The sequence below is a fragment of the Callithrix jacchus genome, chromosome 6 (genome assembly GCF_049354715.1).
Source record: "Callithrix jacchus isolate 240 chromosome 6, calJac240_pri, whole genome shotgun sequence".
Classification (NCBI taxonomy): domain Eukaryota; kingdom Metazoa; phylum Chordata; class Mammalia; order Primates; family Cebidae; genus Callithrix; species Callithrix jacchus.
Window position 1 is genome coordinate 37,807,112 of NC_133507.1, and position 25,715 is coordinate 37,832,826.

The 25,715-nt window shown below is 42.2% G+C and overlaps 1 protein-coding gene and 1 pseudogene across 1 annotated transcript in view; both read left to right on the forward strand.

Annotated features, from left to right (window-relative positions):
• Positions 1–25,715, forward strand: part of STAT1 (signal transducer and activator of transcription 1) — a 41,402-nt gene that overhangs the window by 12,312 nt on the left and 3,375 nt on the right. Inside the window, exons 8-24 of the mRNA XM_002749568.6 lie at positions 976–1,067; positions 1,280–1,431; positions 4,043–4,201; positions 7,595–7,687; positions 9,234–9,293; positions 10,827–10,856; positions 10,958–11,051; positions 12,251–12,292; positions 13,503–13,586; positions 14,153–14,251; positions 15,350–15,485; positions 17,205–17,254; positions 17,984–18,078; positions 18,831–18,976; positions 20,893–21,078; positions 21,994–22,069; positions 22,949–23,051. Of these exons, the coding sequence (XP_002749614.1) occupies positions 976–1,067; positions 1,280–1,431; positions 4,043–4,201; positions 7,595–7,687; positions 9,234–9,293; positions 10,827–10,856; positions 10,958–11,051; positions 12,251–12,292; positions 13,503–13,586; positions 14,153–14,251; positions 15,350–15,485; positions 17,205–17,254; positions 17,984–18,078; positions 18,831–18,976; positions 20,893–21,078; positions 21,994–22,069; positions 22,949–23,051 (1,697 nt within the window). The remainder of the gene's footprint in view (positions 1–975; positions 1,068–1,279; positions 1,432–4,042; positions 4,202–7,594; positions 7,688–9,233; positions 9,294–10,826; positions 10,857–10,957; positions 11,052–12,250; positions 12,293–13,502; positions 13,587–14,152; positions 14,252–15,349; positions 15,486–17,204; positions 17,255–17,983; positions 18,079–18,830; positions 18,977–20,892; positions 21,079–21,993; positions 22,070–22,948; positions 23,052–25,715) is intronic.
• LOC144576618 (ras-related protein Rab-1A pseudogene) lies at positions 5,241–6,135 on the forward strand (annotated as a pseudogene).

Sequence of the window (25,715 nt, forward strand, 5' to 3'; positions counted from 1 at the left end):
GCCAATTATTTTATGACTCTGAATTGTTCCTTGATAACCCAAGCCAGGGTTCCTTAACATCCAGTACCATTCATGTTTTAGGGCAGATAATTTGTTGTGGGGGCTGTCCTGGCATTGTAGAGTGTTCAACAGCATCCCTGACTTCTACCCACCAGATGCCAGTGGCACTAGCCAGGAACCCTCACTAGTGACAACCAAAATTGTCTTCAAACAATGCAAAAAGTCCCCTGGGGTCAGTGACCCATACTTGATAACCACGGGTTATGTGTTACTCACCTTTGAATTGCGTGTAGTCCACTGATTCATGCAGAGTGACAGAATGTGGAGTTCCCCTGCCCTAATATCTGAAGTTTCTTCAAACATTGCAGGTCCATTGTATACATGGCAGATAAGCTCAGTATTTTTCTCATGTTTTAAAGCAGTGTTACTCTATTTTGTTACTGTTGCTTGTTCTTAATGAGAGTAGCAACCAAAGATAACTCAAGATTGTGTGTTGTACAGAATATGTGGTGTACTACTGTTACTATATTCATCATCTGGCGTATACAACGGTTCATAGGCAGATTATAAGTATGATTTGGGTAAAAAGTATGAGAGACAGCGACTTCAACTACCACTTTATAATCATCTACTTCTCTTCAAAACCTACAGATATGCTTTGCATACATTTTTTTAACTGCAGTTTTGAACTTTGTTATGTACGTTTATTTAGGAAATTATCTGCCAGTGACTGCAGTGGCAGATACTACTATGTCTGATTTAGATGGGTCACTGAAAACAAGCGTTCTGTTTCAGTGTGTCTAGTTGTTATCCTTAGGACTTGTTTTCATGTTTAATAAAGATGGAAGAAAGCCAAACTTTGACCTGTCTCTAGGCGGCATCTGTATCTATTTATCCTAAGTTATATTATCTTGGCTTTTGTTGGTTTTGTCTTATTTATGTAAATATATTTACTGGCTGTCTCTCAATTTATAGAACACGAGACCAATGGTGTGGCGAAGAGTGATCAGAAACAAGAACAGCTGTTACTCAAGAAGATGTATTTAATGCTTGACAATAAAAGAAAGGTAGTTATTTACTTTCCAGAATAGCATGCTGCTTTTGTTACAGACTATGCATAATGGACTCAATTTCAGAAGAGAGGAAACATTATTTTTTTAACCCCCTTGCTTAGAACCCCAGTTGAGAATGAAACGATACTTGCTTTTCTTTTAAAAAATATTTGAAAATTCAGTGATTAAAAATGAATTTATTTCACTATTTCTTCCACTGCCTTTAGGAAGTAGTTCACAAAATAATAGAGTTGTTGAATGTCACTGAACTTACCCAGAATGCCCTGATTAACGATGAACTAGTGGAGTGGAAGCAGAGACAGCAGAGCGCCTGTATTGGGGGGCCACCCAATGCTTGCCTGGATCAACTGCAGAACTGGTAAGATTCTCCAAAGTGGAAAACCAGCAGCTGACTAGCTAACCACATAAGCTCATCAATGCCCCTTTGAGCTGTGTTGAATGGACCTTGTCAAAATGTTGGTATAGAGTTTGATGTAGTCCAGCTTCTGCTTACCCTGGACACAGTCCCTTGGAAAGCACAGTGTTATTCATGACTCTTGCCACATTCAGCCACGTCTGCTTGGTGTGGAGCAGTCCTGTGCCATGGGATGTGTTGTTTGATTGTACAACACCTCAGTGACATGGTCATTATAGAACACAATTAACAACTTGATTCCTAATGTTTCATTCAAAACAAGATAGCTTGAGGCATTTTTCCAGGCTTACATGAATAGTTTGTCGGGAGTCATCCATCCAGTAATACTTATTAAATGACTACCACGTGCCAGGCACTGTACTAGGACCTGGGCACACAAGGATGAATGATTCTTGGCCCTTGGCAACAAGGACTTGTTGGTGTGGAGGAGGGATGTAGACATGGTAAAAATTCTGTGCAGTAGAAATTTCCAGGTGCTCTAACAAAAGGCCATCAGAGTTCTGAGGAGGACAAAGGAAAGCATCTCCAGGGAAGGTTTCATAGAGGAAATGGCCTTGCACTGACTCAAGAGTGACTGGGCTTTTTCCACGTAGAGGAGAAGTGCTTTCCAGCACAGAGAACAGCATGTGCAAAGGCACACATGTGGGAGCCTGAAGGGGCTGTCTGTATTGGGTGGCTGGAGAGTGATGTCAGGTGAGACGGGAAGAAAAGTGGACCTGGCAGGAGCTGCTGGAACCTAACGGTGGAGGTTCTCACACCATGCTAGGAATGGAACGGGGGCCGTGTGTACCCATACTGCTGAGCCAAGGCAGCCTTTTTTCTTAAGCAGGAGGTATATTTCTCTGATCTTTGATTTAGAAAGGGCACTCTAGCCACACAGCCTGTAGGACAGGACAGAGATAGAAAGACCAGTTGGAATACTATTCGCATATTAGTGTGGTCCAGGTAAGAGTCAACAGCGGTTGCACTTGGGATCACAGAGTGAATATGAAGGAATGGTGGCCTGGGCCCATTGTAAAGGGTCCAAGGATCGGAGACCTCACGAAGTTATTTTCTGTATTGCTAATTTTTTTTAAAAATCACAATTAATATTCAGCCATTTATTTTTATTCTGTGAATTGCCTGTAGGTGCCCCAGATTTCTTGTGGATTAGAGCAGAGCTTCTGAGCCCAGTACACGCCATGTGTCTTGAGGAATGCTGACACCCCTAAGCCTTTCGGGTGGCCAGAGAGGCCCTGGGGTGTGTAGAGCCCCCTAGTGGACCTCTTAGACCACAGGCGCCTCTTCTAGGGGACATATATGCCCTCTAGTTTTCCCACTGTGCTTTGTAAGGATTGTCGTTTTCTCTGTGTGCAGAGTTGGGGACACTGGTTTAGCATGTCCTCTGGAACTCAGGCAACTGTTATCCTGCCTTCTCCTTTCCTGACGAATGGCTGCTGTCCCAGGGCTTTGAACTGGAATCGAGAAAGTGAAGTAGATACTTTTCTCAGCGAAGAAGACACTTGTAAAAAGTTTTCTTCTGTCATTACTGCAAGCGAATAAAACTGTGTTTCCCCTGCCTGTTTTACTGTTAGCAGTTGACTGAAGGGAAGGAAGACTAAGAGCAAGTACTAGGTGTACTCACTGGCATTATATTTTTAGGGTCGAGACTGAGCATATGCCTTCTTTCAGTCGAGTGAAACCGGAATCGTTGTTCCTCCCTCACCTCCCGTCCTTGCTTGGCCTTGCCTCCCCTCTCTCCCACTCTGTGCCACATCTCTGACTGGTCCTGCCGAGACACTGCTTGCTGATGCTACTGTCTTGACAGAACCTGCAGTGGCTCCTCGCTGCCTCTTGCATCACCTGGAAGCATCTGCTTTGCTGTTTTCCCTGCCTCTGGCTTCTTCTTTCCCCTGCTTCAGTCACACGTCACCCAGAAGCCCAGCCCACACTCATCTCTCCTTACTTAGACCTCAGTGGTGTGCCGAACTTTTTGATCTAGGCTGTAATCATTCAGTCATGTTAGTTTTTCTCCTCAAATAACAAAGCTTCTAGCACTGGCACAAGCCTCTTTCCCCTTGTTTCTCCCTAGAGCGCAGAGCACAATATCCTGATAACATTTTGTGTGGCACATAACAACTTGTTGGTTTCCATAGGATATGGTTTGGCCATGTCCCCACCCAAATCTCACCTTAAATTGTAGTAATCCCTGTGTGTCAAGGGCAGAGCCAGGTAGAGACAATTGAATTGAGGGGGGTGGTTTCCTTCATACTGTTCTCGTGGGAGTGAGTAAGCCTCAAGATGGTTTTATAAAAGGGAGTTTTCCTGCACACGCCCTCTTGCCTGCCTCCATGTAAGATGTGACTTTGCTCCTTATTTGCCTTCTGCCATGATTTGGGGGCCTCCCCAGCCATGTGGAACTATGTGTCAATTAAACTGCTTCCTTTATAAAGGTCCCAGTCTCGGGCATGTCTATTAGCAGCGTAAGAATGGACTAATACATTAAGACTCCCTTGAATCCAGGCTGCTTCTGGACTGTTTCTCATAAAGACATCTGTGTCTCATACCTTTCCAGGTTCACTATAGTTGCGGAGAGTCTGCAGCAAGTTCGGCAGCAGCTTAAAAAGCTGGAGGAACTGGAACAGAAATACACCTATGAACATGACCCTATCACAAAAAACAAACAAGTGTTATGGGACCGCACCTTCAGTCTGTTCCAGCAACTCATTCAGAGGTAACTCGAGGGACATTTATTTGTACCTTCTGTAATCAGTTCTTACAGAGGAACATTTTACTGTAATTTGGATGATTTAGAAAGGTTTAGTAGGTTATATAAAATTTTTTTAGTGACAGTGACTCTTCCTGAATTCTTTGGTTATACCAGTGGCCCTTCACTCTTATGGCCACCTAGGCTGGAATCTGTAGACACCTTTCACTCTTCCTTCCCCTGTGACCAGGTCTCTGCCATAACCCTAGCATGTCTCACCACCTCCTCTCCCCTCCTCATGTCTCAGCCTCTTAAATCCTCTTTTCTGGACTCTTCCCCAGCCTCCCTACCAGTCCCCCATCCCAGTCCTTCCTCCCTATGTCCAGTGCTGTCCCTGAGCGGAGTTCCATTCTGGTTTCTCATCACCCTCTGATCCAAGTGAAGCCCCTCAGCTGGGCATTCATGGCCCCCCTTCTGCAGCGTGGACCTGGCTGACCACTCCATGCTTCATGTCCACACATGCCTCTTTCTAGGCAAATTTGACCTCTTGCTAATTCCTATAGGGGCCATGCTGCACACTTGCTTCTCAGTGCCTCTCCTGAGGATATGTCATCCTCCTCAGAGCCTTCTTTTCTTGTACCTACTTTCAAATTTGTATCATCCTGCAAGCTTCCGCTTGTATCTCATCATGAAATCTTTCCAAATTTCCCAAACAGATGTTATCTCCCTTCCTGGCCTACAGTCATCCTTCATTCCTCTCCTACTGTGCCTTTTGTTACATGGTTGTTATATATTTCTTTATATTTGTTGACTATCATAAGGTTCTGGACAGTAGAGACATGCTTTTTTCAACCTTTTCCCCCAGCAGGACCTAGCACAGTGCCTTGTGAATAGTAGGTGCTCTAGACAGGCTTAGTACATAGATAAATGTCACTGAGTGGAAAAGAAGGCTTCATATTGCAAACTTGACATAATAAAAATGTAATTTGTTTTTTAATGCAAACTTGAAGTAGTAAAAATGTACTTGATTCTGGGTGGAAGCGATAGCTGAGTGACGGCGGCTGCTGATTGTATTCTAGCGGACGGAGTTGGGGAAGACGTTTGCTCTCCTGGAACAGCCTATCCCATTCCTTTCCTTCAGTTGCCCATGGTGCAGAGAGTCAGGGCAGCTGTAGCAGCAAGGGTGGCTGTGGCAGTGGTGGCAGCTACAGTGACATGTCCACCATGAATCCCAAATACAATTATTTATTCAAGTTACTTCTGCTTGGCAACTCTGAGGTTGGAAAGCCTTGCCTCCTTCTTAGGTTTTGCGGTTGATACATATACAGAAAGCTACATCAGCACAATTGGTGTGGATTTCAAAATAAGAACTATAGAGTTTCATGGAAATCAATCTTCAAATATGGAAGACAGCAGCCCAGGGACGATTTTGAACAGTCGTTTCCAGTTATTACAAAGGAGCCAGTGGCATCCTAGTTGTATATAATGTGACCGATCAGGAGTCCTTCAATAATGTTAAACAGTGGCTGCAGAAAATAGATCGTTATGCCCGTGAAAACGTCTACAAATTGTTGGTAGAGAACAAGTGTGATCTGCCCACAAAGAAAGTAGCAGACTATACAACAGCAAAGGAATTTGCTGATTCCCTTGGAATTTCGTTTTTGGAAACCGGTGCTAAGAATGCAACAAATGTAGAACAGTCTTTCATGACGATTGCAGCCGTGATTGAAAAGCTAATGAGTCCTGGAACAACAGCTGGTGGTGCTGCGGCCAGTGTTAAAATTCAGAGCACTCTGGTCAAGCAGTCAGGTGGAGGTTGCTGCTAAAATTTGCCTCCATCCTTTTCTCACAGCAATGAATTTGCAATCTGAATCCAAGTGGAAAAACAGAATTGCCTGAATTGTACTGTATGTAGCTGCACTACAACAGACTCTTACATCTCCACAAAGGTCAGAGACTGTAAATGGTCAATACTGACTTTTTTTTTTTTACTCCCTTGACTCAAGACAGCTAACTTCATTTTCAAAACTGTTTTAAACCTTTGTGTGCTAGTTTATAAAATATTTATTTTCCTGATACCAGACTGTTTCTCATGGTTGGTTAGAATATATTTTGTTTTGATGTTTATATTGGCGTGTTTAGACGTCAGGTTTAGTCTTCTGAAGGTGAAGTTCAGCCATTTTGTGTGCAACAGCACAAGCAGCATCCGTCACTTTCCATGCATAAAGTTTAGTGAGATGTTATATGTAAGATATGATTTGTTAATTCTTCCTTGTAGAGTTATAAATGGAAAGATTACACTATTTGATCAATAGTTTCTTCATACTCTGCATATAATTTGTGGCTGCAGAATATTGTAATTTGTTACACAGTATGTAACAAAACAACTGAAGATATGTTTAATAAATATCGTACTTATTGGAAGTAATATTCAAAAACAACGTACTTGATTCCCTGAGGCTAATGTTCAAACAAGAAGACCTGTATGTTGGGTTTTTTAAAAATTGAAAACATTACTTATACTTTGAGTACACATTTTATTCTTAATGCTGACTTGTAAATGAACATAATTAAATACAGGGTTTTTATTTTTTTATTTTTTTTTTAATTTTTTGAGACAGGGCCTCACTCTGTCATCCGGTCTGGAGTGCAGCTGTGTGATCATGGCTCACATCAGCCTCTACCTCCTGGGCACAAGTGATCTTCCTGCTTCAGCCCTCTAGTAGCTGGGACTAATTAGCCATGCCTGGTTAATTTTTTTTGAGATGGAGTTTTTTGCTCTTGTTGCCCTGGCTGGAGGGCAATGGCATGATCTTGGCTTACCGCAACTTCCACCTCCTGGATTCAAGTGGTTCTCCTGCCTCAGTCTCCTGAGTAACTGAGATTACAGGCATGCGCCACGATTCCTGGCTAATTTTGTATTTTTAGTAGAGATGGGGTTTCTCCATGTTGGTCAGGCTAGTCTCGAACTTCCAACCTCAGGTGATCCACCCGCCTCAGCCTCTCAAAGTGCTGGGATTACAAGTATGAGCCACCATGCCTGTGCCTGGCTAATTTAAAAAAAAAAAATTGTAAAGATAGGGTCTCACTATGTTTCTTAGGCTGGTCTTGAACTCCTGGGCTCAAGCAGTCCTCCTGCCTCAGCTTCTTAAAGTTTTGGGCTTACAGACATGAGCCACTGTGCCTAGCCTTCATTGTTGAATAGTTTCACAGATTATTACAATTATTCTCTTTCTGTTAACTGCCTGTTAGGTCTTGGGATTTCTTTACTAATTAGAAAATATCACTTTATTCATCCAACTTGTCAGAATCTTTCACGTTGTACTCTCTAACTCTCTTTTTTCTTTAGGGAAAGTCATTGTGACTGCCTCAGCCTTAATGGAAATGCTAACTTATCTATCCTTTGCTGGGTATTTGCAGCTCATTTGTGGTGGAAAGACAGCCCTGCATGCCTACGCACCCTCAGAGGCCACTGGTCTTGAAGACTGGGGTCCAGTTCACTGTGAAGTTGAGGTAACCAGGGAAACGTCATCTCATACCTCGCCTGTCATGTAGTTTGTGGTTTGTCCCCCTAGCTTTCTTTTATAAAAACTGTTATATAGGGTGGTTTTGAGGAAATAATTTTTCAGGGTGCATTCTAATATGAACTCTTACTAAGAATATCTGAGAGTCTTTTGTTAATATATTCATAGTAGAAATGTAAGTAAGACACATATATGTACACACTCCTGATTTTTTTCCAGTCATAGATGTAATGCATGTTCACAGTAAAACAGAATTCCAAATTGCAGAAATGTGTGTAATAGAGAGTAAAAGTTCCTGGCTCCCTCACCTCTCTTGGGCATAGGCTTATGACCTGACCGTTATGGACAGAAACTGTGTGAATGTGGATTTATAATGTGTACATTTTTCTGATGAATGAATGGTTTTATACTTTTCCTTAGATTCTCAATGTAGTCCATGATATAAATATCTGTGGACTGCCACAGTAAACAGCCTAGTGTCTGTCCTCCCAGGATTCTGTCCATGTCTACTCAAAAATGTATTTCATATACAAACACACACAAATATGACATATTTCCTTTTTAAAAACTAGGATTCCATCTACACAAATAGGTATTTCATGCAGAAGCACAAACACACAAATAAGATATATTTCCTTTTTAAAAAAACTAGGATTATGCTACATATATTGTTTTGTAGGCTTTCTCCTCGATAATAATTGTAGAAGTGTTTCCAGGAACATGTGGCTCTTCTATTGAATGACCGCATTGCTTTAAGTGTTCTTCCTATGATGAGTAGCTAGACTCTGAAGAACTGGACTGGTGTTTGGAGTTGGCCCTGGTTCTTTTTCTTGGGTGCTGCTGATTTAAGTCTGGGTATCCCTCCCTGGCTGGTAGTGTACAATGCCACACTCAAGCCTTCATGGAATTCTGGAACTCACAGCTGGAAGGGACAGTAGAAATCTGATCCCATCTACCTGCTCCACTGAATGGAGTGGGCAGAACCCTGGGGTCTCCTTCCCAAGGTCTCCAGCTCCGTGGAGCAGAGGCACACCCTCTCACCTGCCTTCCATCTTTCCAGGCTACCCTGGTGTGACTATATATGTGACACTAATTTTTCTGATCATAGGCAATAGTTTTTATTGTCTCCCAACAGGACAAAGATTAGATACAAGTTTTAGTAGAAAGTAATGTTTGCTATTTTTCACCCATAATACATTGGTCAAAGGTAGAAATTTTGACGAAACCCAGTATTGGCAAGGTTATAGAGGGAAACAGCCACCCTCATTAACTTTTGGCGGGAATGGAAATCAGGGCTGCATCCTGTCAGAATTAGTGTTAGAATTTTGCCTTAGCAATTCTATAGCTAGGAGTTTATTCTTCCAAATACACTTAAAAAAAACTGAAGTATTTCTACAAAACTGCCAGTTTTGTTGTTGGTAACACTCTAAAACTGGAGGGGGAGTGGTTTATCTAAACGTTAATAGGGAATTGGCATAATAAATAAATTGTAACAGGTAATTGTTTTAAGTAATGGCTTTTATTTTTCTTTCCAGACTGTTGGTGAAATTGCAAGAGCTGAATTATAATTTGAAAGTCAAAGTCTTATTTGATAAGTAAGATATCTTTAATATTATGTAACATACATGTACTATTGAAATGTTGATTTTGTTACTCAAGTACAGACTCCTCCACTAAATAAGCAGATTCACCAGCTGTGGAAGGGTCTACACTGGGTGGAAATTTCCCTCCCTGGGGCCAGGGCTGAACCTGGAGTCCTGATGATGCTGCGCATGAGCAGAGGCTCCTAGTCAGAGCTACCAGATTTAAATGATCCCAGCAGATTTAAATCAGGAGCTCCCTTGCTGGATGTTGGAAGCTTCCCCTAGAGCCGATATCAACATTCCTGTGCCTTTTTAGACTGTAAATGAACAAGAAAGTGAGTGTCTCTTTATGCATATGAGATTGTAATCAGCAAGTCTGAAGTGGCTGGACTTGGCAGGCCACCCCTTCCTTCAAGGTCAGCCCCAGAGGAGAGACCCCTGATCAAACCCAAGGCTGAACATTCAGGCTGCCCTGATTTCGTGGTCATTTGGGGGGTTGTTTGTAGAGTGAGGTCAGCAGCATCTTGAAGAGACTATGTGGAACCTGTGGGATTCACCCTTATCTATTCTGAGCAGTGGGGACTCAGGAATGGGCATCTCTCATGGGAGTCCAAGTGGAGCAGCCACATCCTGTTTTGTCCTGAGACCCTAGACCTAGACTGGCACTGACCTGGCGGCCAGTCACATTTAGGAACAAGATGGCGCCTCCCCCCTGCCATATTTAATGTTTTTGTTAGCTTGTGACACATACCGGTATGGCAAGTTTCAAAAAGATTTATGATCATTTAAATCATTTTCCTCTGGCTTTTTGCTTCTTCCCACTCCTGAAAAAATATTCTTCCTTATAGCCTGATGTGTGCCTTGTCTTCCCTGCCATCATCTTTGGTGTATCAGTTAGCTTTTGCTCCCTAACAAACCATTCCCAAAACTTAGTGGCTAGACCAGGCGCAGTGGCTCACACCTGTAATCCCAGCACTTTGGGAGGCCGAGGCAGGCAGATCACATGAAGCTGGGAGTTTGAAAACAGCCTGGCCAACATGGCAAAACCCTGTCTCTACAAAAAATACAAAAAAATTAACTGGGCATGGTGGTGCGCACCTATAATCCCAGCTACTTGGGAGGCTGAAGTACGAGAATCACTTGAACTCGGGAGGTGGGGGTTGCAGTGAGCTGAGATCATGCCACTGCACTCCAGCCTGGGTGACGGAGTGAGACTTTGTCTTAAAAAAAAAGTAGTGGCTAAAAACCCAAAAACATTATTTCTCATATTCTGCAAGCTGTAGGTCGTCCTGATCTGGGCTGGCGTGGTTGGAGCCAGGTGGTCTAGCAAGGCCTCATTACATGTCTGGGACTCAGCTGGGATAACCAGGACCTAGTATGGGTAGATGGAGGCAGGGAGTGAATGGAAGGCTACAACCCACAGGGGTAGATTCATTTTTTATTTATCATTCACTTACACTCTTATATTCTTATACTCTTATAATTTTGTTAAAGCTTATTTCAAATTTTAAATATACATATGTAATTATATATTTTTTTTTGCAGAGATGTGAATGAGAGAAATACAGTAAAAGGGTACGTGATGTGCTTTGCACTATACTGTGCTGTATTTTTGCTTATTTGTTTAGTAAGCAAAGTTGGAAGCCTTTTCAGTATTTCTTTCCTGTATCGTATAGATTTAGGAAGTTCAACATTTTGGGCACACACACAAAGGTGATGAACATGGAGGAGTCCACCAACGGCAGTCTGGCGGCTGAATTTCGGCACCTGGTAGGGACATCAGTTTCCTCTCTTTATGTTGTCCTGGTTTTTTTTAGGGCTTTTGACAACAGAGCGGCCCTTTTTGGCACTTTGTCATGTGGATGACCCCCCCACCCCCACCCAGGGCTTTCCAGACTTTGTGGCTGGTGATTTCCTGTCACCAGCACTTGAGGCATTTTGGTTTCTCCTCCTTATCCCAGGAGGGGTTCACCTTGTTTCCTGGGCTGTATCACTCTCAGTAAAAATATTTCATGAGCCCGTGTTCATGTAAATGGTTTACACTTGTTGCCTGCATGATCCCCACAGTCACTTACCATAGATGCTTGCAGTTTTCTCAAACGTTATGGCTCCTGCGTCCTGACTCCGACTTCTCCCGCCCTCCAGGTGTGGTCCTGTACTCCAGGGTTCACTCCTCAGGTCCTGTATTCTCCTTCCTGGTGGCCTTGCCCACAGCCGCTGCCTCCACAGGAAGCTGACTCTACCACCTTCTCTCCAGAGCAGTAGCGCTCATTCCCCAGGCAGTAAAGACCCAGCGGGTGCTCTGTGTGGGCTGTCCCTTCTTTCCTCCTCTGTGATCACAGGGGCTGCCAATTGGGAGGCTCTGTGGGTGATAAGTCCGAAGCTCTCTCTGGGCCCAGAACCTGTAGGGGGTTAAAGGCATCCTTTTTCACTAGAGACCACTTTGTGATCCAGCAAGCCTTCTAGCTAGGAAGCTCTACGTGACTCAAAAACCCAGCCCAACTCAGGTGTCTCAGGGTATTCAGATCCCCCCATCAGGGCCCCAACCTGCTCCCTTGAGGGCTCCAGGATGGAGTCCCCTCAGCCATTGGGCCTGGAGTCACTGGGCCCAGCCTGAGGGACTCTGCTGAGGGAAGGGGAAGGGAGAAGCTGTCCTCTGAGCCTCGGGGCGTGAAACAGCTAATGAAGGTGTACAGGGAGTCATTCAGGGAAAGTTTGAATGCAGGAGAGGAGCCGGTTGTGATTCTAAGAGATCCCTCCAGACTGGTGTCCGCACCGTCAGGCTGCTGGGGACATGTGCTTCTGCTCATGGAGCCAGAACAAGGGCCGTTTTGTCTCTTGTTCTGCATTCTAAAGATAATGTCATGTCTGTCATTCTTCTTAGTCCTAATTTTGTTCTAATTTGTAAATGAAGATAGCAACTTTGACCATTAAGACGGTGTTTACTAAGATGATTGTTTGTTTTATAGCAATTGAAAGAACAAAAGAATGCTGGCACCAGAACGAATGAGGTAAGAGTCTCTTTATGTGTTGAATGGGCCCAAATCAGGCAGGTCCATCCAGCAAGGGTGGGTCAGTTTGTGTCTGGGGACACCTCACAGAGGAGGTCAGACCCAGCAGGGAAGAGCAAAGGAGCTGGGTCTATCTGTGACAATGGTAAAAACACCACGTTTGTGCTTTACTGTCAAACGAGTTTGTACATAAATTCATTAGACACTCATGGACAACTCAGTTGAGCAGCTATGTTGGGCTTTTGTATTCCGCGCATCTGACCGGTGAAGAAGTTGAGTCACAGGAAGTTTGCAGAATTTAGCTAAGGTGCACAGAGTACTGTCACAGTTGGAATGAGAGGCCACTTTTATGACTGCCTTGCTATGTGCCAAGAGGGCTTTTCGGCCATGGCATCCCCTACTGGAAGCATTGCCTCTGCATCGGTTTCCTTCTTACAACATGATCCTCAGGAGTTGGGTTTGTGATATATTCAGAGATGAACTATGGACAAAGGATAAAATATCTGGAGTTGTTTCGGTTTAGAACATTTCGTCCTTTATGCACATACAGCATGCATTCCTTCCACACCAGGACAGTGGAGGTCACGTGGAGCAGCAGGACAAACACAGGCCTAGGCGGTGCAAAGACGCCTTCTAGCCCTGGTTTGCGCCTGAACTGTTTTGACCTCCCTGGGTCTAGCAGTTGCACCTCTCTAGTTCTAAGTTGTGAGGTTCACATGAGGTAACATCTATGAAGGCACTTTGAAATCTATACATTTCTACCAAAACCAAGACACTTTGTGACCTGCCAAGTTTGTGTGAGTTAGCCCTTCCTGTAGGCAGTAGACAATCACAAGTGTGCACTTACTCCCGGCGCTCTCCCCTCCTCCCCACCCACCTTCCCTGAGATGTGCAGCCACACTGGGCAGGCAGGCAGAGCTGAGGATCGAGAAGCCTCAGGTCACAAAGCCATTAGTCGCTATTTTCCCATTGACATTTATTGCTCTGAATCTATACCCTTTGCCATAACTTCAGACATTTATCTTTCAGAGCACACTGAGATACTCAGAATCATTAAATCTGGGAGAGATTGAATATTGAGTCTTTGGACTTGCCACTGGTTGCATCCAGGATCTCTGTGGCCTGTTGCCATGTTAATTGGGCTTTGGAAAGTTTCAGGATCTGTGAATAAGTGGTTATATTCTTTTCTTCTTTCCTTTTCTTTTCCAAGGGTCCTCTCATTGTTACTGAAGAACTTCACTCCCTTAGTTTTGAAACCCAGTTGTGCCAGCCTGGTTTGGTGATTGACCTCGAGGTAAGACTTTTACGGTCCCGAGTTGGAAAACTTCATTATTTTTACTTTTAATTGTTAGATGTATTTTTATTTCTCAGCTTTTGTTTTAGAGGTATTTACCTAATTGTTTTGAAAATGATCTTTTTCAGCTGATACTATCTGAACCTTAATTTATGGTCCAGAGAGCTAGAGAATTGAATTGACCTGCAGATTCTATAACTTAAACATTCCGGTTGAGATAGCTGATTTTAATTTTATAACATTAAGCACTGGGACTTATTTATTTTACTCTGCCCTCCCTTACATTTTGAGTCTTTAATGTGACAATTTTTATCTTCTTATATTGCATATCCCTTAAGGAATTATTGTAGCTATTATTATTTTTGGGGACTTTTTTCTTAACTGAAAGATACATCAAAGGCAAATTAAACTGGACAAAAAAAAACAGAACTTAACATTTCTCATTTTCAAGTATTAAATATGTGCAAATTTACAAATAATCCCCTGCTTTTAGTTGAGGCTAAGCAGTTACCTGAAGGTGATGTTTCTGTGATTCGGATGATTTCAAGGTCTCTGTCATCCTTTAGACGACCTCTCTGCCTGTTGTGGTGATCTCCAACGTCAGCCAGCTCCCAAGCGGTTGGGCCTCCATCCTTTGGTACAACATGCTGGTGGCGGAACCCAGGGTATGGAAAACATATTTGCTTTGGTCCTGGGGGTAAGCAGAGATCTCTGTGCTCTCACTGCTGCATCTTTGAAATAGCCCCAATGGCCAGATGGTGAGAGAAATGTCAAAGCTCCTGTGGTGTTTCTAAGGCTCTCAAGTAAAGCATGGGAATGTGTTTGAAATGGGAATTATTATTTTTCTCTCATGTGAGTAAGCAAGGGCAGTCAGGGATTCCATATCACTTTATTGTGATTCTTTAAAAATGTATACATCTACTAAACAAGCATGCTCCATTCTTAGAGTGTGGGTACTCACTGTTAATTAGTTATAGTCAATTATCATTATTCAAAGTACTTATTTTTTTTAAGGTCACCAGGAACACTTAATCAGCAAATAATGAATTGTCGCCCCAAAGGGAACTACAAGGCTAGGTTCCTTCAAGCCTCTGATCACAATATTTATGTGAACCCATCAATACATAACCTTGTTTATGTGTGTTTCTGTTTAAAGACAGCTTATCTAATATACTTGCTGATGCATTAACATTACACCTATAGTCAGATCACTGTAACTCATGCCTGAGGGAAGCTTAGCTCACACATGTATTTTCTCCATAAGGTACATCCCAGCCTTCCCATGCTTAGGAACAGTGGACCACACTGTGGCACTATGCTCGGGCACCATTTTAAACAGAGATCACCAATAGCAGTCACAAAGTGCAAAAAACATGGCACTAAATAGACTTCAAAAAGGACACATTTTTGTATGAGGGCTGACAGAGGAAGCCAGCATGTCATTTTGTTTGACTTCAGTTGGAAACGTAAGTGTTAAGAGACTTGAATTCTTTGCTGCTGTGTGCACCGGTGTGTCTTCAAATGACCACAAAGACACCAGGTGCTTAGATTTTGGAGTTACAAGTAAATTTTAGTGAGTAAACAAGTTCACAAATGTGCATCTGTGAATAATGAAAATTGATTGTATTTCTCTTCCCTACTGTGAAAGCATCTATGTGTCATATAAACTAGAACTGAAAGTTGGGATGGACATATGTTTTAGTGTCCCACTTGTGACTAGTGTCTCTGTAGTAACCCTTAGATTTTGAATATTTTCTCTCTAGAATCTGTCCTTCTTCCTGAATCCACCATGTGCACGATGGGCTCAGCTTTCAGAGGTGCTGAGTTGGCAGTTTTCTTCTGTCACCAAAAGAGGTCTCAATGTGGACCAGCTGAACATGTTGGGAGAGAAGCTTCTTGGTATATGCATATTAACTTGTTATTAACATTTATAAAAATTGAATTCATAAAAATATCTCTAATTGCTCTTTTCTCCTTTTGCTGTCACTTTTGTTAAAGGTAAAAAAGTATTAAAATCTGTCAGCTTTTCAAGCTACAGTTTATTGTAGCTAAGTGAGAATCATATATCATCTTAGAAAGAAATACAGACCTGATAACATTTAAATGAATCCTTTCCTCATTGTCTCATGTTAAGATTTCTGAGATGGATTCCTAAGGGGAAGGTTTTTTGTTTTTGTTGTTGTTGTTGTTTGAGATGGAGTCTCCTTCTGTCACCCAGGCTGGAGTGTGCAGTGGCATGATCTTGGCTCATTACAACCTCCACCTCCCAGGTTTAAGCAATTCTCCACCTTAGCCTCCTGAGTTGCTGGGATTACAGGCATGTGCCACCATGCCTGGCTAATTTTTTGTATTTTTAGTAGAGATGGGGTTTCACCATCTTGGCCAGGCTTGTCTTGAACTCCTGACCTTGTGATTCACTCACCACGGCCTCCCAAAGTGCTGGGATTATAGGCATGAGCCACTGTGCCCAGCCCTCTATGGAAACATTGTGTGAATTACGTAAAATAGATTATTTGTGGCTGAAATAATTTCCTGGATTAGAAAGATGAAGGCCTATTAACCTTGGGGAGCAAAAAAGGAAGTCCCTGACATATGCTTTCTGTAGAGCAGCATTGCATTTACCACAAACAGCAGTAGGCTCTTCCTAACCCAGTGGCTTCCAACAATGCCTCCCCTTGGCCATGCAGCTGTCACAGTGGTGGTCTTGTGCTATTTAATAAAAAGTACAAAATCACCTTATTCCATTTTCTTATTTGGTGAGCATTAAGAAGGATAGCTTTCCTGCCTGTAGTGGCTTATTTGTAGTTCTCTTTGAAGACAGATAATGGGCTTATCACCTCTTCTCACCTGGGCTGCTTTAATTTGTATAGCTAATAAGCTCTGGGCTTCTTTAATTTCTCTCACTTGCCTTTTGATTCGCATCAAACTCTGAGCCCATGTCCTCTTTGGAGAAGAGCTGAGGGAAATGCATAAATAATGTCTAAAATAAACTTGTAAAGTCAAGTATCAGTTACACTGAAGATCTAAGAGTGATCTTGGGCACAGGTTGAACTTTGAAAAAATTCTTTAGGGTCCAAGGAAGAGGGGCTCTGCTGAATGGTAGAGGAAGGCAGTGGGGAGAGGCACTGGGTAGGGAGGCTTCTCTAGGAGGCCCAGCAGAGCACCTTTGCTTTCGTGCAAAAGGCAAAGTCAGCTGATGTTCTTGGAAGGAAGTTTAACATGAACAGGGCATTAAACGGACTCTCCTCTCAGAGAAGAGGGAGGGGAAAGGAGCTCCTGGGGAGGGAGAGAGCAGATGGTAAGGCTTTTTGATGTTTCTACTTTCCCTAAAAACTTTCATATCATAGTGCCCAGGAATCTGGCATGGATTCCTCCCTGCCATTAAACTCAAACCAACATACACATATTTTAGACTATTTAAATTCCACCCTTTTCCAGCACATGTGATAATTGCTCAGTTAATTTGGCATTAAGGTCTCCAAAAATGCCAACTGTGTACATACAATCTTTGTTGGGTGTTTGGCTCTGTTCGTTGAGAGCAAATGCAAGAGCCATCGTCTAACCAAAGCTTCAGAATCAGTTACTGTTTGCTGAAAAATCTGGTTTTTATTTGTTTAGGTCCTAACGCCAGCCCCGATGGTCTCATTCCGTGGACGAGGTTTTGTAAGGTGAGGACTGTCTGGGTTTTGTGCTCTCTGAGTCCTTTTTGCTGTCGGTTGAGGTTCTTGTATTTCTTACTGTGATAGTTACCTGTTTGCTTATTTTGGCGTGTTCTTCTCTGACCAAGGAGACTCTCCGGCAAGTTGTTTACTTTTCTTCAGTGCAGGAGGTTGGTCTCTGAGCGGGAGTCTAACAGGAAACACCTGCCTGAGTGATAACATTCTTTTATATCTGAAGTGAGTCTTCTCACGCTGGCTGGACCCCTGCCCCGCAGCGTTTCAGCCATTTCTGTGTGAAATATATGTTCTATGCCAGGTGGCACAGCCTGATCAGCCAGACGAGCTTCATGGCCTGCTCGAGTAGAGAGGCCCACTGCGAAGAACATTTAGACCCTGCCAGGGTCACCAGACAGTGCGGGCCAGCTCACACTGCTGGATTTTGTTAGTGTTGGGCAGCTGTGTTTCCGTGATTCACACTGGAGGTCATCCCCTACTGTTTGGGAAGGGAAACAGAGCCTGGCCCAGGGAAATGGAAAGCTCCTGGTCTGAATGGTGATAAGAGGAGGGAGGGATCTTGATATTCCCCACCAAGGAAAGGATCCCACTGCTGCGCTGAATGGGTCTGTTCCATCCTGGCACCTAGGGAGTCTTTACAAATTAAAACCTGATGGCAGGAGGGGCCATGGTAAGTCACTGTTTTAGATTTTGTTCATAATGTGTGCATTTGTATACTTTCAGGAGAATATAAATGATAAAAATTTTCCCTTCTGGCTTTGGATTGAAAGCATCCTAGAACTCATTAAAAAACACCTGCTCCCTCTCTGGAATGATGGGTAAGGGCCACCGATGGATATATTTTGAAACATATTTTTAGTGCTTCAAGATTGAGGCAAGGCCTGAGTCCAGCTGCAGTATTTGACTAGATGTGTGTGAATCCCACAGAGGTGCTCATTTATAGGAGAGTGCAACCTCATAACATTAATAACCTTACACTTTCTTAGTACATATATAAGTATTGGCAAAGCTAAATACAAAACAAAAACAAACAAAAAACAAAAAACTCCCAAGTGCCATGCATGCATTCATTCACTCAACAAAAATTTTTTGAGCACCTGCTATGTGGCCCCCTAGCAAGGAAGAAAAACCCTTTTAACTGGGCAAATCATTTCTAACTGACTTATTACCAGGATCAGCTGATATTTCAACAAAAGCTTTAACTCGATCAGAAGGGCTAGAATATGAACATATTTCTCTCCAGTAAAAAAGATGTGTAAATTCAGACATTTTCATGGCCTTTAAAATAATCAAGGAACTATAAAAAGCTCATTAATCTAATACATATTTATTGAGCATCTGTAGCATCCTGCTGACACCATGTTCATATTGTTTTTTTTAAACCTTAGTATGTACATGTAGAAGTGAAAAGCTTCCCTGAGTGTCAACTGAACAGATTTTAAAATGGTGTATGTTTTTTACCATAGGTTCTTTTGTCATATTCCCGCCATTTTCTTGGTTTGTAAGTTAGCATTAAAATGGAAATCACAATTGAATTAAAAGCCTCTCTGTCCATTTCTTCAATATTCAGGTGCATCATGGGCTTCATCAGCAAGGAACGAGAGCGTGCCCTGTTGAAGGACCAGCAGCCGGGGACCTTCCTGCTGCGGTTCAGTGAGAGCTCCCGGGAAGGGGCCATCACATTCACATGGGTGGAGCGGTCCCAGAACGGAGGCGGTGAGTGGGAGATTGAGCACACGGTCCCAGCATTCCATGGGTGTGAAGTCCCTCTTCATCACCGCCAGTGAGCTCATACAGATGATGTGTTTGGGACATGAAATTGCAGATCTCATACTTACCCTGAATGAGCCCCTGATAGGATTTCATAAAGCACCATGAATGTTTGTGGTTCACTCTCTGGAATATATTGTAGAAATGGTGGTTTTGAAAAGACAAGGCGATTCTTTCCGTTGCGTCAGGTTCGTTATCTGCAGATCAAGGAAGTGAGTCAGCATAATCTGCCACCCATTCTCGGAAGGAATCACATTTCCCACAGGTCTAAGTTTCCAGACTTTCTTAGGGTAATCCCAGAGTAGAATGTGTGGATGGGGACAGGCTTTGGGAGAAGACTTCATATACATTGTTAGCCAGGGAGCAGGTGCAGGGCCTCTTGGGACAAGTGGCAGCCTCTACCCTGCCTTCAAACAGAGCAACTGCAAGTTTGTCTTTGTCATATATGGGTTTCTATTTAATCAAATGAGTCCATGGCTGAAAGACTCTGGAAACCTTGACATTATTAGGCAGGTTTCTGAGGACGAAGCTCAACAGCATACGTGAAAAAATCATGAAGACAAACTGATTACTTTTTGCTGTTGTTTAGAGTTTGGTCTATTTGAAAGGCAGGAGGAAAAACTGATTTGTTTTAGTAATTTTGATACTTTCTGTGGGTAGACACAAAGTGGAATGCTTTTCATGTTCGATTTATTTTTCTGGAATACTCGTGCTATTTCTTTGGATTCCTCTTATTCTGTTTTTCTGGCATACTCTTCTTTCATTTTTCTAGAGTACTGTTCTTATTCTGTTAATTTTTCTGGAATACTCTTGTTCTATTTATTTTTCTGGAATATTCTTGTGTATTTTTCTGGAATATTCTTGTTCTGTTTTTCTGGAATACTGTTCTATTTATTTTTCTGGAATAGTCTTCTTTCTTGTTCTATTTATTTTTTTCTGGAATACTCTTCTTGTTCTATTTGCTTTTCTGGAATACTCTTCTATTTTTCTTCTGAAGAAAACCCAGCGGGGCTGAGATGAGAGTCTGACGTGGGCAGTAGTCACTGGAACCTGCCCTTTTCCTCTTATCCCTTTCCCTCCCTGAACCAGCTGAGGGACAGAGCTACCAGACCAAGCAGAGATGAAGAAAACCCTTGGCAACCAGGAAAGGTCAAGCAGGGCAGTACCAGCCAAGAAGGGTTATGCTGGCAGCATAGTCTCGTGTTCCAGAGCAGGCTCCCCAGAGCACCTGAACCGTGGCCTCTGGAAAGTGGACACCCGAAGATTCTGTATCAGCTAGGAAAAAGGATCTGAATTCAGTCTGGGAATAAGAACAGGAGTGAATTAAACCATGGTTTATTACATTAAGGGTTAGAGGGAAATGTAGCAAGTAGGATCTTTTTTTATTTCAAATGTTTTTTGCTATATATCATCATCATCATTTATTTTAATACAAAATTAGATTTTTCAATATGAAAAGAAAAACAAACAGAAAGTGAATTTAGCTTTAGTACTTTAAATCTATGGCTTGAGCCAGGATGACCCACTTAGTAGTGAGTTATTTATCTGCCTCTTGGCAGCATATCATTAAAGATGCAAGCTTTTAAAGGTTTTTAATAAATTTTATTTGGCCATATTTATAAATCTAAGCAAATAATGTCAAATGCAATGTTATTGAGAGTAATTCCTCCTTTTATTTTTCTTAAGACAGGATTATAATTTATTTGGAAATTAAGCAGTCTACTACATGTGTTATAACTCTTAGATTGTGATTAGTTCTGATGAGGTTCACTCAAATCTGTCAACTCTGCAGTGTTTTATTTCTCTGTCCTCTTTCATTCTGGGATATTCTTTGGTATTCACTTTTCTTTTCTTTTTTTTAGAACCTTACTTCCATGCGGTTGAACCCTACACGAAGAAAGAACTTTCTGCGGTTACTTTCCCTGACATCATTCGCAATTACAAAGTCATGGCTGCTGAGAATATTCCTGAGAATCCCCTGAAGTATCTGTATCCAAATATTGACAAAGACCATGCCTTTGGAAAGTATTACTCCAGACCAAAGGAAGGTAAGTAGGGCGAGCAGGTGGTAATCACATGGCACAGTCCTTCCTGATGAGGGGGTAATTGTTCTCCAACTCTCCACCCATGCAGTGTCATTAACTCACCGCTTGCTTTTGAATTGGTAAGAGCAGGCCTTCAAAAGATGGTATAAACTTAGCGTAGTTGAAACATAATGCATTATTTGACCTGATATAACTATAAAAAATGAGTGGATAATCTCCTATTTTAGGAGTGTTGGAAAAATCCATTGCTGATCTTCTGTATTTGTTACTATCACTGTTTCCACATGGAAAGGGATAAAGAATAAGGAACTATGGCCAACTAACAGAAGATATCTTGCTCATGTTGAAGTTGAGGAAACTGAGGCGTGGAAGCAGTCAAGTGGTTCATTTAGGGTGGCCCAATTACTAGATCCTATTTTTATTAGGTAATTATTAAGAAGAAGCCTAATCTGAGAACACAGGTCTCTTGCTTCTCAGTTGTCAATGAATTACATTTGAGAAAGTTCAAATTAGACCTGTTTTGTTTGGAACACAACAACAAAGCTGTTTTTCAGGATCAGAAATCTCAGTATTAGGAAAATTACTTTGGAATGAAAATGCCTCCAGCTTACCCTGAGAGCTGTGAATATTCATTAGCCAGGCTAATGCCAATAAACTAGATAGAACTTCCTGTAAGATTTCAAGTTGTGTAAAGAGAAAGCTCCTACCTAGAGTCCTGCTGAAATCTCCTCCTTCTAGTTGCTTCTGCATTCCCATTAGAATTTTAGGTAACTCAGGGAGGGAGGTTATAGCCTCTTCAAGTTTTAGGACACTAAGCTGTCTAGAAACACAGTATAACTTTAATCCCCCCAAAAAGTTGATGTTCTATTCTTAAGTAATTTCTGTTGATTGATGTGTGCATGATGTGTTTATTTCTAGCACCAGAGCCAATGGAACTTGATGGCCCTAAAGGAACTGGATATATCAAGACTGAATTGATTTCTGTGTCTGAAGTGTAAGTGAACACAGAAGAGTGACATGTTTGCAAACCTCAGGCCAGCCTTGTTCCTGGCTGGGGTCTGTTGAAGATGCTTGTATCTTGCTTTTCCATTGTAATTGCTGTCGCCATCACAGTTGAACTTGTTGGGATCCCGCGTTACCCGCTGTCAGCATTTCACTACCTTTTTAAAAAAAAAAAAAAAAAAGCCGAAAACCAAATTTGTGTTTAAAGTATATACATTTTCCCAAAACTGATACTTTGAAAAAGTATAAATAAAATGAGCAAAAATTGATCAGAGTGGGAAAGTAGTTCTTTTCAATCTAGAAAAGGCCAAAGTAATAATTGAGATAAATTGTCTCCACTTGCTTTGATTTTGTTGTTTCATTTTATAAAAGGTAGAAAAAATTTTGGAAATGTCATTGTCAGTTATTTGGCCTGCAGCACTGTCTTGGGGTGAATGGATGTAGCCTTCATGTAAAAACACTCTGTGGAGCAGCTTTATCTGCATTCAAACCTCAAGGTAGGGATGAGGGACTCCCCAGACTTTTCTCTGGTGCTTTTCTGTCCAGGGTAAGCCATGAGGCGTCGTCATCTCAGGGTAGTGCACTGCACATGCTCACACCTAGGCTTACCCAGGCAGAAGCGGCGCAGATTCCAGTCTGGCTATTGCTCATCACATCCATGGAGTGTGAAACCTTTCTCAAGGGGCTGGGCTGGGGACATGAGCCTCCCATGAGCTGTACTTTTGCAAATGTATTTTACAAGTGTATGCACGTACCGAAAATAAAAATATAATATGATTATTCATACAGACAAAAGATAAAGTGTGTAAGTATGCACTAGTGCTTTCATCACTCAGATGTTGACTTCCCCTTTTCTTTTTCCCCATTTTAGTCACCCTTCTAGACTTCAGTCCACAGACAACCTGCTCCCTATGTCTCCTGAGGAGTTTGATGAGGTGTCTCGGATAGTGGGCTCTGTAGAATTCGACAGTATGGTAAGTACCATGGCCGGCATGCATGTAGCTCGCAGCAAATACGTGTGCTTAGAGACAGGGAGGGCACCATGGCAGATCCTGGGCCTGTCTACAGGAGGGAACCCTGGCAGAGCCAAGGGGAGTGCAGTGCTCAGATGAACCGTGACGTATTGGAGCTGCTGTATTTAAACCACCTACATTATCGTGCGATTTTTATTCCTGGCATTCAGCACCTTCCAAAAAACAAGTGACATTTCAAATACTCAAGTTTCCTGCTCTGCCCTTTGAAATTGTCCATGTAGAAATTTCACATATTAAGGAACTAAGATTTCTTTGATAAGCAAATGTTTTTCTTCGGTATGCTGTTTTGTCACTGTGTCTAGGGGACGGAGTGTTATTTTTAGAAAGGGAGGGACTAATGCTTGGTAGTTACAATAATTATAATTATACTTTAGCTAGCAGCAATAAAATTACTTCATCTGCTTTATATTTGAGAGCTAATTTGTACAACTAGCTCCTGGGGCTGTGAGGGACTTGCCAAGAGTAAAAGGTTCAAGGAGTAAAATAGTTAATGAGATTCATGAGAGAAATAGAAATAGGAAGATGATTGTCCACAAAAGAGAGCATCTTCCTTTGGGAGGCTGTTTTTTCGTATATAACTAGTATTGTTTGCCTTTCGACCTGAAATCTTTCCTCTTAAAGATTGTGCTTGCTTGGCTGGATTTTTGCTGATGCTGTTTAATTTTAAGCTCTTTTCCACATGGAGCTATTCCAGCTCATTCTTAAAAATTTGTTTAATGCTTCTAAAAAATATCCTCAGTCATTACTGGCCTTTCTTCCTTACTGTGTACCTGGTGCCTGGCAAAAAGTATGTGCTCAACAAAGAGAAGAAGGCAGGGAGGGGAAAGGTGAGCGAGAATGAGAGGGCGTCACTCTTCAGACCTTTGGGGAATGTGTTGATAAGGCCTCAGTAAGATCTGCCTGGATTCAAGTTTCTCTTGTGTAACTTTTTGACTTTTTTCCCTCACCTTAAGCACGGGCTACAATCATTAGAGATTGTACCTTCTTACACCTTCCTGATCATCGATGATGAAATAGGCCATTTAGAAAAAAACTTAGCTAGTGTGGCAGCAAAATAGTTCCATTCCTATTGGCAAGTGTAAAATGAGCCTTTTTTGGGTGTAAGGGAGATCCTGTTAGAATGTAGCTCCCAACACTGCTATAAAGGTATAAAGGGCTTTTAGGCCTGGGACAAGAATGGAACAGATATAAACCCCTATTCAGAAACTATGTTATATCACAGGAACTGTAAAATGGGGGGGATCTTCTTTTATATGCCTCCTTTGTCGTTCCTGAGCAAATTACAACATCATCACCACCACCATTAATAGGTGACATTAAGCACCTACTGTTTACCATGTACTTCACAGTACTGGTAACTCATTAGTAACTCATTCAGTTCTCACAGCCACCTTCTGAGTTAGATATTATTGTTACTGTTCTTTTGACAGATGTGAGAACAGAGCCCCTCATCCCCCTGCAGCCCCTTTTATGTAACTTAACTAAGATCAAGCAGTTAGTAAATGGTAGAAAGAATATTTGAATCTACCTAGTGAGTCCCTAGTTCATGCTTTTGTCCACTATCCTGGAAAGCCTCCCACAAAAAGCTAATCTTTGCCCCATTCAAAACATGCACCCTGAAGAAGCTGTTTGTATAGGAGTGGGTTTATTCTGTTATTAAGACAAAGGCAGCATGGCCTTTGGGTTTGTGTTTGGGATTTGGCAATCAGTATTCCATCTCTGTCGTCACCGTTATTTCCTGTGACATTGAGAAAATAGATGGATCGGTTCCCTCTCTGCAGTCTTGTGCAAGCAGTTGGACTGCTTTCTCTGTGCTCTCAGGAGGATACTGTTAGAGCAATTTAAATACGCTAAACACATGTCAGGAAACAGTTTTGTGGTCTTTGGATGCCTGCTGTAGCCATTCCATCCCATTTCAGATGATTTCATTCATTTCATTTGTAGAATAAAATAAATCCATTTTACACACACACACCCTCTATACACCACTGAAGTCTCTCATTAAACCCATAGAAGACATAAAGAGCTAAAGAGTCTATAACTTTAAAAAAAAAAAGAGGCTATAATATAGGCAGTGGCTAGACAAAAGTTGAATCAGTCTCTAAATTGGGTTGACTCCACAGTGGTTTGCTATTCTGCCCCTTGGCCATGGCTTCCATTCATCATCCACTCTTAGAATCAGGGAGTACACTCAGACAGAAGTAGCTCTCCCCAGGCTGGCTGTCTTCTGCCAAGTCTAGAGGTTGCAGCTCTGGAAGAGGGTGGCACCAGGGACCTACGCCTGGTGTAGCCTCAGGAGCAACAGGACCATAGGCTCCTGAGGAAATTGTCCAAGAGAGCCAGAGCACCAGTGTTTTCTGCAGCCTGACTTGGGTATTTGTTTAGTCTGGATTTCCTATGTAATCGTTTTCCTCCGGGACTATAATAGAGCCAGTCTACTCTGCTAGAGGCCTTTAGCCAAAGTTCATAATGATAGGCCTGTCAATAGACAGTCTACTACTTTTCATCTACTATAGTGAACACTTTACATATGCCATCTAATTTAACAAGCCTATCTGCTAGGTACTATTAATCCTCTTTTGACAGATGAAGACTGAGGTTTAG